Source organism: Ornithodoros turicata, chromosome 1 (genome assembly GCF_037126465.1).
Source record: "Ornithodoros turicata isolate Travis chromosome 1, ASM3712646v1, whole genome shotgun sequence".
Taxonomy (NCBI): Eukaryota; Metazoa; Arthropoda; class Arachnida; order Ixodida; family Argasidae; genus Ornithodoros; species Ornithodoros turicata.
This window is the reverse complement of record NC_088201.1, coordinates 149985073-149997585: the sequence shown is the minus strand read 5'-3', so window position 1 is coordinate 149997585 and position 12513 is coordinate 149985073. Positions and strand designations below refer to the sequence as shown.

At 44.4% G+C, this 12513-nt stretch overlaps 1 protein-coding gene across 2 annotated transcripts; it reads right to left on the bottom strand.

The window, feature by feature from the left end:
• Positions 1–423: 423 nt before the first annotated feature.
• On the bottom strand, positions 424–11960 carry LOC135370995 (uncharacterized). Of its 2 annotated transcripts, XM_064604963.1 has the most exons (4): positions 11690–11960; positions 9225–9290; positions 4124–4203; positions 424–534 (listed from the first exon to the last, which is right to left on the bottom strand). In XM_064604963.1, exons 1-4 carry the CDS (start codon positions 11882–11884, stop codon positions 531–533), a joined length of 345 nt encoding a protein of 114 aa, XP_064461033.1. In that variant the 5' UTR covers positions 11885–11960; the 3' UTR covers positions 424–530. The 2 variants fall into 2 exon arrangements, with proteins under 2 accessions (XP_064461033.1, XP_064461041.1); XM_064604971.1 differs by lacking the exon at positions 9225–9290.
• Positions 11961–12513: the final 553 nt, after the last annotated feature.

Sequence of the window (12513 nt, the reverse complement as noted above, 5' to 3'; positions counted from 1 at the left end):
AGGATCACTGGAGAATACTGGAATGGTGCACACTTGGGGTAAACTTCAATATACCACATCTCCCTGGAACATGACTGGACACAACGTAAACAACGGCATTAAACCGAAGCATGCTACATTTTTAAAAGTGGCTACATTTTTACGAGGCATGCTAGCTTTTCCCGAGTTGTTTGAATTAATTGACTGAACCACCCATAATCTTTAGGAGCGCACATGCAAGAGCACGTATGTCGTCGCAGAACCCGCTGAGCTGAGCTGCGTGCAGTGGCGCTATAAATTATGTTGTTAAATGTTTCATGCGTTCTGAAAGAAAGAAGAAATGGTGGCTAAAGAGCTCTCTGCTGAACAGGAGTGTTCGACCCACTCAGGTGCCGAACTGACTGATTCGCTTTGTCCTTATGTTGTAGTCAGGAAGGCTATTGTGTACACATAAGCTCTTTATTAAATCAGTTGTACAACAATCTTCTGATGGATGTGTAATGTTAATCCTTGTCTGCTACGAGGTCTTCAAGATCAAGCTGTGCATGTTACTACCTGCAATAACAAGTAATTTGTTTGGAATACGTGAATAACGTCGACGTAAAATGTGTCTGGAAAACGAAACGAAACGAACGAAGACAGCGGGAAACGACACGCGAGTCATGCTGTCTTTAGACTCAGACTGTGACTGCCTTTTTAGACTCTCAAACACTGCGATGGATCCTGATGTGCCCATCCAAATCAAGGGCTTTTCCTACATCACTGGAGCCAAACGTCCTGAAAACCAAAAGGCCGGGGCTGCCATCTACGCCAAGGACGGCATCAGAGTTACACATCGAATGATTCGAAGCAACGTTCACGAATACGGTGAGTCCTGTGCCGTACCCCTACCCACAGATCTCAACGTGGTTACCGTGTACTTCCTGCTAGGGACTGCACACACAGACAAGCAGCAACCGCTGTAAACCAAATGATGGACTGCGTTATGGTTACACAGGGGTGGGTCGTCCTGGTAAGAGGCTTCAACCAAGACGATGTGAAAGGCTTTCAGTTCACCTTAGATATGCGTTCTCTGTGCTCTGACCGTTCTGCTGTCCTAAAACGCACCATCTTCACTGACCAAGGAACATGCATGGACCACGTATACCAAACGACGGCTCTGGGTCGTTACTAAGGGTGGAAGAAGCCTTCCAAAAACTTCAGGAAGGGCTCTTCGTGGATCCTTTGGAAATACGTCAGCATAACACCTTACGGTAACTCTTTGATGTCAAGGGTAACACGAACCCTGAAACGCAAAAAGAGGAAAGGAAAGATGCATCAAAAACAAGAGGAAAGAGGAAGCAAAATAACGAACCAAAGAAAAATAAGCAGAAAACAGAAAAGGACGAAACAAAAAACAAAAACACTCAAAAGAGAAAGGAGGAAGCTAAACAAGCAAATAAAGGAAACAAGGAAAATGGAAAGGGGTAAGTAAAAGAACGAACCAACGGCTTATGCTAACGCATTTTCAAAGGATCCGCCAATGTTTTCCTTTTTTACAGATATGTATTCTGCTTGGGTAATTCTATTTTAAAGCGGCCAAGGTGGGAAATGCATATTTTTTTATGCGACTGAAAAAACAAATCTTGAACCGTGTTTCAGATGAACGAGAAATATTCATGTCCAAACCCCGAGGGATGAGCCTGTCGCGAGTAGGGGAGGGGGAAATCTTCTATGCCATTACTCGTACTGAAATTTCTACCCAATTTGACGGCATGCAACTACGCGTTGATTTCGTATACGGTGTTTCAATTCGAATACATCAATTACGAATAGCACTCCAACTTCAGAATATGCGTTTTCTCACCTCTAACGAAGCGATAGGAAAGTGATGTCATACGATTATCTAAGCGAGCTCTATCGACTGATGTATTGGTCACTTGTGTTGGTCACTGTCGCATAGGGCAGTGCCGTGATGTGCCAGGAGGGAAAGTCCCGGAAGAAATGTGTTGTTTGAGGTCCTGTATCTCAGCCACTGTATACTTATCAGATTCATTTTCGTGCCGATACTTGGTCGATATGACATATACAAGCACATGTTAGAACATGTTGCACTATAAATCTAGGAATCGCACAATCGCATTTTTTGTGTGTTTGTGTGTGACAGCCCAGGTTGCGCCTGTGCAACAGGATGATCCGAAGGCAAGAGATATTTTCCTGCTGACCTATTCCAGTCTTGAGACACGTTGCACCAACGCACATAATTAATGCAAACGCAAAGGTCCGCAAAGAGGCATACGTTGCTACAACGATAGTCCGTAGGCAGTACATTTACAGCTCCTTCACCGTCGGCGAACGCTCGCTTTACAATATATATCCCAAGGTCACGCACCAAACGAAGGTTCTTGTTCTTCTTGTGCGCCATGCGGTAGTCTGCATGCACTATTCTCGGTGCCACCGGCATGATTCTCATTAAAACAGGATTCTAATGAACTGAATTCATCATCGTCCATGCAGGTACACGTAGATGTCAAATATATGTCCTAGAACAATACTCACGACTGCCAAGTACAGGAATAACAGTTGAAGGTGTAAGAGCTTCCACTGTACAAACGTCGCCTTGATCCAAAAGTTTTGACCGCACTCATAACATGTAAACCTTGCTTTATTGCGAGCGTGCAGAGAACAAAGATATTCCACTTATCTTAAGAAACAGCTCGCTCGCTTCAGACAATTGAACAACCGGACTGACTGTGTGGGCTTTACGTTTGTGACCAAGGGCTTCCAGAATACCACATAGAAGTGCTTTTCGAGATTATGAACAAATGTGAAGGATATTGCTGCGGGACCAAACAGCTACTGAGGTAAACAGATTGCGATTCAGGGCAACCTATTTCGCAATAGCATTCGTGGTCGTGAGAAAGTAAACTGGCTTGTATACCCATCCATGTGTATAGACGAAACGACGAAAAAGCTGCGCACGACGTAGAAGAAACCGGAGCGCGGTTGCCTGAAGGCCACTGCTGCATGGGCGCAACATGAACTGCTACAAAGATAGTTTTACGCTTCCCAGGAAAATGGAGCAACATGTGTTACTATGAGCTTGTATATATGGTATCGAGCTAGCCTCCGCCTAAAACTGAACTCCATTATTATAACAACCATTGAAATACAGGGCGTCAAACACGACCTAGTCTCGTCACGCATTTTTGTTGACGTCTTAGCTCACTACCGCGTGGGATACAATAAAGATCAATATATTACTCGACTCGAAGTGGCAGCTTTGGCATTTTTTGCTTCAGCGTTTCGTCGGTGCAGCGGTAACGACACTATACTGCTATATACACTCCAACAGGTGTACCATTTGTGTGCTCCCGTCAAGTATCGCAGGGAGAAGCAACGGGCATTTCGACGCCGTCAAACTGGGTAGAACTTTCAGCGCGAGAAATGACATTGCATATTTCCCCTCTCCCAGTCGCAAACAGCCCATTGCGCGGGGATCGGACATGTGTCTTTCTCGTGCGTTTCAAACACCATCCAACATTTTTTTTCATTCCCCTGAAAAAAATGTCGATTCCACTCGTTGGTTGATATAAAATGGAATTATCCATATTCTATTTATATTCTCTCTATTCCATGTTCAGCCTTTTCGTTCTTGATAGCCCGCGCTTATTTACCAATGTAATACCCTCGTAACTCACAGAAATATTTGCAATACGTAATATAATACTTTAGAATGAACGTGTTACCTATTAGCATTATTATTCTGCTTTCTAGAACATACAATGTAGTTGTAATATAACACGACATATGAATATTACTACCCGCTGCCGCAGATGCCGCTGTCGGATGACTTCCGACATTCGCGGTGCCGATTTGCAGGGCGCCTATTACCCGTTTTTTTGTAAATTTTGTAATGCAGGTTCACACCCATACTCGTCTCTCTCATTTATAAGGCGTCATTTAAGCTTGGTGTCACAATCCCAGGAGGACACCTTCGTAGCCTTGAGTTTGTGCACCAATGGATATTAAAGACATTGTGTTAAAGAGTACAGAGCACATTGCGTAAAACAGACAGCCGCAGTGAAGAAAACCAAAAGTCAATCACGGAGTGTATGATAAGGGCACAGACAACGTGAATGCACAGACAAAATTCGTTTCATACCTTATGCATAAAAAATCTTTGAGGAACCGTTCTGGATACTGCGTGGGCTGAATGACATGTGCGAAACAGTCGCGCAAGACCTGAGGGCGAAAGGGAAAGAAATCCAATAAACTTTTCGGCAGTTACCTCCTCGCTATTTTACTATTTCGTCACACAGTAGTGGATTTGCTGAAGTTCACAGATCATTTAAATGGGTCTCAGGAACAAATTTCGCTCATCGTTGAATATCAAAGTAAATTATTGTTGCCGATGATATTTATATTTTATGATATAAGTAAAATTCTTATTCTGATTTCACCGCTTCCAGTGGACCCGCTAACAAGGAACAGTACGCCTCGTACTTCGCAGTGTGCCCAGAGGATCACTAATAAGAAGCATTAGGTACACTTTGTACGGTCATCGGGCACCTCCTTGTAAGCTCCTTTCTGTAACACTTTAGCAACACAATCTCGTTCGGACGGGAACTATGTGTGTCATCTTTTTTTTTACGGTTGTACTTAAAACCGCCAAAGGGAGTGAGTGAATATCAACCCGAAACTTTATGTTCATCGGTATGCTTGTAACTTGTAATGTTGAAATCCGCAAAAAATAACGAATAAAACTCGCTTTCAATCTCCGCACTTTTTTAAAATCGAATTTGAAAGATCGCATATCCAGCGAGCTCGTGAGGAACCACCAGGAAGTACCAGGTACACAAATTACCCTAACTACATTATTGAGTACTTGTACTGTAAGTACCCTAATGTAAGTACACTATGTACCCTACTAAAAGTGCCATAACTACTACAACAAAACGAGAACGGACAGATCTACCTGTGCGACTTCGTCCTCTTGTCATCATTTGAGCGCCTTTAGTGGTATGCAGCACCAGTTTCAGTCTGACATTTTACCAAAAACGATTTTCTTTTTGTTTAAGGAGCATGAGCGTAACTTGTTCAGGAAAATCCATTGATGAGACACTTGAATGTTCAAAAACTGCCAATGCTTCCATAATTATATTAAACGAATGAAATGCAAAGACACGCATAATGTGAGGCCGTAACCGGCAACACCATGACTTGATCAATTGTCATTTCAGTTCTCCCAGTGCGTGGTTCTCGTGCCTTTTTAATGCGTTAGCATTATACTCCTCGCTAAGCAAGAATCGCGGCGTGCTCTGTCTGTAGCCACGGCGCGGCGTGCGTGCACGGTGAATGGAGAGGGTAGGTGAGAGTGCGTGGAGAATGCGACAAGCGCGGCACTCGGCACGGCAGCAAGGTAAATTTACCCAGGTAGCGAAGGCGAGAAAAAAAAATCTGACCCGGCAACACTGTCATCACCGTGACTCGAGCGATCCTGGGTGTTGGTAGCACAGGTACGGTCGTAATCAAAAATATTTACGATGCGCGCATAGGTCTTCTATAAACTAATAGTTTATTCATAATTGAAATATAGGAAAAGCCATCTGTTGCAGCACTAGTACACATATACGAAATCATCTACCACCTGAGTACGTTTCCGTATCCTGCACCACTGCGCATGTGTAGCAGTACGCTCGTTTGTCCGTGCATTCTTTTATCCGTGCCGTGTACCCGTGCATTGTAATGCGGAGTTTGTACACCTTTTTGGGTTAAACAGGAAGCGGCGTTCACATTTCGAAGCTGTAGGCCGAGATTAACACGTGTGAACAGATGTGTGCTAAGCATCCCGTGTTGCTGGCCCCGAGAAAGAAAAAAAAGGTTTCGTCATGGCAAGACCTGCCATGATAGCGTGAGTGTTAACGAATCACCTGGGCACCAACGATGCCATGTTTTTTGCAACGGACCCATTATGACCACTCTCTGGAGAAATACCAACAGCTAATCACTACGTGTACGTGAATGTCTAGGTTAGGTATGCACATTAAGTGAAACTTCCTGTTTATTTCTGGTTATCACGTACCCTTAGTCAAAACCTGTGATAACTCTATGTATTTCGGACTGATATGTGTCATTAAACGTGATGTGATTTATTCTTCTCTGTTCTCGTCTGGTATTGCTGTCTTTGGTGACTAGTATGGTTCGGTAAAGAAAAGGGGAAGGGTATACAACGCAAACGAAGTATGCGAATGCAAACATGCCATGGCTAATTATGCACTACTTATTATTTATGCTAGTGACGTCATATGTGACGCCATTTATTTACAAAAGTAGTAGTCCGCGCAACGGATGGATGGCGCTGACAGTCTCTATCATGGCGCCATCTGAAGACGCATGGCCCTATGGCAGTTTCGCTACCTGTTTGTGTATACCTTGCGGCAGTGCAAGTGTGGTGGTCGACAGGTTGAGACGTGTCCGGTGACCGGATGAGACGGCACCGCCAAGCTGAATCGGAGTAAGCCCGGAAGGCGCGTTTGAATGCGAATGCTTTTTTGCGTTAGCGTTGTGTAGGGCAGGTGTGCACCCCGAAATAAAGTTATAGAAAATACCGTTTCAAAATAAACTACTGTAAATAAATGTTAGGTGACTATAAAATGCAGAGTCGCATGCGGGAAGCTGCCAACGGCGAACAAGAACTAACGTGTACATGAAAATGCAAACACCGAACATGGGGTAACCTAATCAGGTCCCCCAGGGTCGACATTTTTCCATGTATTTGTTCCTATCCCGATGCGTGCAATGCCGGAGGCCGCCCTTACATACCATTGTTACCAGACGTTGGCTTGCGTGGATTGTAGCGCGCTAAAGATCCAGTTGAAGCACAATCCAAGCCAGGCCAAGTCACCGAAGGAGAAATGGACGACTGCAGCGCCTGGTACGACAGTACGCTATGTGATGCACGCAGCCGTGCACTAGATCCTTCCGATCGCTCAACACGTTTAAAAACGGACCAAAAAGTGAAACACGACAGAGAAAGTTGTTACACGCGTTTTATTTGGACATATAAAGACTAGATTCATTCGCAGAAACAACAAAAACATTTTCCCGCTAAACTTAGCGTGCTGAAGTGATCCGGAACGGCAACAGTGGGGTATCTAGTGGAGGCCTTCTTCGTTGCACGCTTTTCCGAGGTGAGTTTGGGGTACCTGTACCTAATAATAAACTAACCAATAGCGTGCGCTCCGTCGTCTCCGCCCTGCTAAGCCTAACGGCTGCTAGAATGTGGCTTTCGTTAGCTTATACAACTTCGAATCTTATAGGTAGACATCCGACAGACATCTAAAACCCCGTGAATTTGAGTGGGTAAACAGTGACGCTATACTCTTAAACACGGCGTATCGCCATACGAAGCAGTCGAGATTCTCCTTGATTTTCAGTTGTTTCGATAACATGGATTGTGAGATCGGGGATTTCCCGTCTGGGAATATCGAGGTCCTTCGTTCTCAAACGGCTTTTAAGTTTTAATGCTAACGCATTTGCATTGCTTCCTTCGTTGGCTGTTAATAACTATTCCATATCACAATGTGTCACGGGATTACATGGTGAAGTAATGCATCAGCCCGAAAACCACATGCTCCTATTTTTTACATTATAATTTTTAATGTGTCACATCAATGAAATAGCTGAACATCACAGTAGTATAAAAATGAAGGCTTATATATTTTATTTTCTTCGTAATACTTTCTTAAATGTGTTCTGTTTCAGAAAGCAGCAAGGAATGCGCAGAAATGTGTAATCCCTGTTGGCTTGTGCTTCTGTCCCCCTCAAATTTCTAGCCCGTGATAATCGAAAATTAGTACGGGAGCACGATAGTAGGCGGGAGGTGTTCTTGGATCAGCTAGGGTATATATTTTGCATAATCCCACCACAGTTGACTGGCTGCCGCTGGACATGTAACTGCTAATTATACCATCGCATAAGGGTTAGATTAACGGATTAGCACTCAAGCAGTAGGAATTGGTGGCTTCATCGAATTTGCCAAGAATGCTAGCTGAAGTTTTGCTAAAAGGCAAGACGTGGCTATAAAAGAGCGTATGATACTTTTCAGGAGGGAAACTTTAACCGGGACTTTCCCTCTGGTTCCTTCAGTCGCATATTACTCGTTGAATTTATTATATGAATGAATGAAGTTAAAACTGATTGACGATAGACTTGAATGAAATGCAAAGTGATATAAATTAAAATCGCACTGTACTTGAAGAGTGCTTGAAGTACTATGCCTAGTACTTTCTACTTTACTTTAACTGCATTTCGAACTGCGTGCTTTGTACACTACTCGAAGTAGTAATGACGCCAGGTACTTCGTATTATACTATCGCTACAGCTTTCAGGTACTTTGACCGTCAGTGCTAGCAACAATTTCGTCGCCGCGACATATGTACGTATGGAATACCCGAATACGCGACCTCCCACTCGCAAATTCGGCGAAACCGAAAGATGTTGGGGGAACTTGCTACGTCGAGAATGTCGCACCAGGACCCGAGCGCACTTAACTCCGCATTTACTAAGTGCCGCGCGGACAGAGCTTCTGTTTGTACAATAGCACGCCGGAAAGAATGTGTATATAGAGAGGAGATGGTATTCCCCTATATGAGTCCTGACAGGCGGTGTTGTAATATCTGAGCGAGCAGAAGTTCGTGGCCTCACGCTAGGACGGTGCCGGTAGAACCGGCGAGCAGGTTCAATGGCGGGCGGCAGCCGAGGCACGTCTTCGTAGTTGTCGTCATCTGTGGCAGGAGAGGATAAGCCGCCACAGATGCTCCCCTGCTTGGACGCGGAGGCATCTGTACAAGAGCGTCTGGGTGTGTTGATGACTCTGAAGACGGATTGAGTCGCGGAGCAAGGGGAAGTTGGGGATAACGACGTCTGTTGCTGTTGCCCGTTAGGTTCTTCATCCGTCCGGCATCTCCTGTGGCAGGAGCAGATAGGCCGCACACCTCAAAGCAGAATTATCTGAATCTTCCAAGCCTCGAAAAGCCGGGGTGAAATCGGGGTCCCATTAGCCCACCTAGGTGTTATCTTTCCTTTTGTTTTTCGTCGATTGTTTGCTAAGTGCTGCGCAGCACTCAATCCTGATTGAAAGTTGCAGGTGCCGTATTCATGGTTCGGCATACTCTGGCCTAGTCTGCCTATTCACCCCCCTAGAGTTACTCCGTGCGGCCAGATTTGAAACAGAAAACGTGACGATATAATGCTATACGTACGCAAGACCCAGCTTCGTCGCAAACGTTAACATCAAGGAAGATTCGGTACTGCAAGTTCTCAAACATCTGCGTAAGAGAAGCAATAATTAGTTTTGCTTGTTGACAGTAACATGGAGAAATTTACTGAATTAAGTGAATTGTGAAAGCAGCTTAATATAAAAAAAAAGATTTTGCATGTGGAAACCTGTGGCGGCGCCACCTGTTGGCCACCACGATATTGCTGTTATGACAGGGCGCCGCCGCCGGGGAGTGGCGAAGAGGAGCCCGGGGGAGAGGGACAGGAAGCAGGTAAAAAGGGAGCTTGACGGCGTTAGAGGAGTCGGGAGACGCAACGGAACGTTGACCTGGAAGCGACTGAATTAAAGCGACTGAGCGAGTGAATTAAACAACTCTATGGTCAACGTTTCAGGTGAGGCTCCGCCGAATCGTTGACCATAGAGTTCTTTAATTAATTCCCCCTTAAAATTGTAATAAATTTCTGATGTTTTAATTTAATTGTTTTAATTGTTGTGTTAATTTACTCTAATATTCCGCCCAAGTCTCGTTTTTCTTTTGATGAGGACGCTTATATATATATATATATATATAGTTGAAATAAATGGGAGACAGAAGACGCAAGTAGGGGAAGTAACAAAAAAAGAGGTTTATTAAAACTTAAAAATCATAAAAGTTAGGGAGGATGTCTACGTTACGGCGGAAGCTCCGCCTTCTTCGGGACAAAAGAGCTAAATGTGGCCACGAGGCTGATAAGGGGCTTGAGAATGACGTGGCCTCGAGTGAAGAGCCTCGTGGCCACATTTAGCTCTTTTGTCCAGAAGAAGGCGGAGCTTCCGCCGTAACGTAGACATCCTCCCTAACTTTTATGATTTTTAAGTTTTAATAAACCTCTTTTTTTGTTACTTCCCCTACTTTCGTCTTCTGTCTCCCATTTATTTCAACTATAATTACGTAGCCGTCCGATCTAACTCCAACTTTTCAAGATATATATATATATATAGTATATATATAATGAAGGAAAAAAAAAGCCATTCAAGAAACAAGTAAATGACACTAGACGTGTTTGAAATTCAAAATTACACATTAAGATGACTTCTATGGCTGCACGCAGAGAAACAGATACTCATGGAACGATGCGACAGCACCAGAGGACACGTGTTTCGCCGTGTTTGCGGCTCGTCAGCTCTGGGTGGCTGCGCATCGCTCGGGACAGTGTCTCGTGTTTTCCGGAACAAAGCCACCCTGCTACTGTACGAACAAGGCGTATCAGGGGCTCATCATTCGACACTGACCTTCCTGGTACCTTCCCCGATCTAGATCTAGATCTAGAACACTAGAACTGACTTCCTTTGTTGTGCACCATGCCGACCTCGCAGTATGTACCACAGGGCTTATGGCCTTCTCTATAGTCTCCTTTGTCGGAAGGCCCCTAGGAAGTGTTCATTACACCTGACACCGGGATGAAACGAGGTAAGCTAAGTGCCAGTCAATATTTGACGAGAAGGCAGCAGTCGTGGCCATCTGCATCGGCACGGCATCTCGACGGAAGCTACTGACACAGCTTTCAGAAAATGCCTTAGTGATCCTATCTCTAGTATCCCTGATGTTAGCCTCCTTTGTATCAAATAATTGATAGCCGTTTTCACTGCATTAAAGCCACTATTGATTTTGTATCTGCATCCCTGGTTTACCGCACCAATCTGCCATCGCATCGCCCGCGGCTTATCCGCATCTTTCAAAATGTTCCTAAAAAGGGGTCCTGGGGATTATCAGCGGTGTGGATTATACGCGTGGAATTACAGTACTCGTTAAACTGGTGTCAATCGACATGGCATAGTTCTAGTATCAAAGACTGCTTATTTTCAGCAGTTAGGACGGACAGCACAATCATAAAAGTATTTGACGTATGCGTGGCTTCCTTGGAAAGTGGTCAAAATTCGCGATGCTAGGGTTTAACGGATTTTTATTAACGATACCAAACCAGCCAACCCACATTTTATAATAATAATAATTGGGGGTTTACGTCGCGAGACAACTCAGCCACATTTTAGCGTTATTTCACATACTCTAGAAACATTGCCAGTTAAGATGGTATATAACAGCGCTGTTCTACAATTAATGTGGTCGTTATGCGTACTCCACACACTGCCTCTACCATCAGGAATTCTGTACATCACACGGCTCACTAAATATTTTATGAATGCCACCCTATAATGTTACAAATATTACCTATTATTTCATTCATCGTGCATGGCATTGCATTACAAATGTGCATTCGATTTGGCATGCATTCCAAATGTAGCGCAAACAATGTCCCAGTTCAGGTTCCGTCGTGCGATTCTCATCCGCTTGCTGTTTCGGTTTAGTACATGCAGTTGCCGTGTGCTGTTAAAGAATCTATTGGTAGTCTGCCTAATCAACGCAGCGCAAAAATATTCCACTCCACAGCATTAATAGCTCTCGCTTACCATCTCCGCTCTGTTGACCTGTACAAGGGTAACCCCCTGGGCTTCCACTGCAAACTGGGCGGCATCCTTCGCTTCTTCACCGTTCGGATCAAGCAGGATGAATTCCCGTTCAGAATCCCCAGAGGCGAAAATGCCATTAACTGCTAGTGTGAACGTTAGTAGAAGCACCAACATTTCTTGACGCGTCAAACTCATGATATCGCATGTGAAACCTTTTTTCCAATCTATTTCTCTGAATATCGCTCTTCTTATTCCAGTGAAGTGGACTAGAACACGAAGAATGTCTTATTTGTGGTTGCTAGGGGCGATGTATTCGAAAGTATGTTATTTCCATTGTTCTTTTCATGCGCTTCCATGCAGAAGGAGAGCACACCGTCGTACAATGAAGACCTTTTTGAAACGCCTCGTAAATTTTGAACTCAATACCAACAGCATAAATAAAGCTCATAACTCGTAGGAAGCTCGTAGGCATCGAAAAAATAGGTTTCTAAGAGGTGCGTAGAATGTGTCTACTGTGTGTTCGGCAAGAGTTTTATAACGTGTTGTCGAAGCCTTTCAAAGCAAGGAAAGCATTTCTTGGAGTTTTGAATCGGAGTAGCGTATTCAGCATTTTGTGGATCGTATGTGAATGGTTCAAACGTCGTTCAAAACGGCGTACGCACAATAAGTTGCTCACAAAAGTAACAGTATCCATACCCTGTCTTGAGCTTCGCCCTGTTCACCCGATGGCAGGGAGAAGGTTCCGACAATTCAATCAATGGCCGCGTTGAGTCGGGACACCCGCGCTCCGAGTGGAGTGACTCCGTCACACCCCGGCAGGCGTC

What these genes read in the sequence shown, in the direction of transcription:
- LOC135370995 (XM_064604963.1), bottom strand. Translation starts at nt 11,884, where the DNA reads ATGAGTTTGACGCGTCAAGAAATGTTGGTGCTTCTACTAACGTTCACA. An exon ending in AGGTCAACAGAGCGGAGATG is followed by an intron (nt 9,291 to 11,689) that starts GTAAGCGAGAGC and finishes TCTCTTACGCAG; the next exon opens with ATGTTTGAGAACTTGCAGTA. An exon ending in GCGACGAAGCTGGGTCTTGC is followed by an intron (nt 4,204 to 9,224) that starts GTACGTATAGCA and finishes TTTCGCCCTCAG; the next exon opens with GTCTTGCGCGACTGTTTCGC.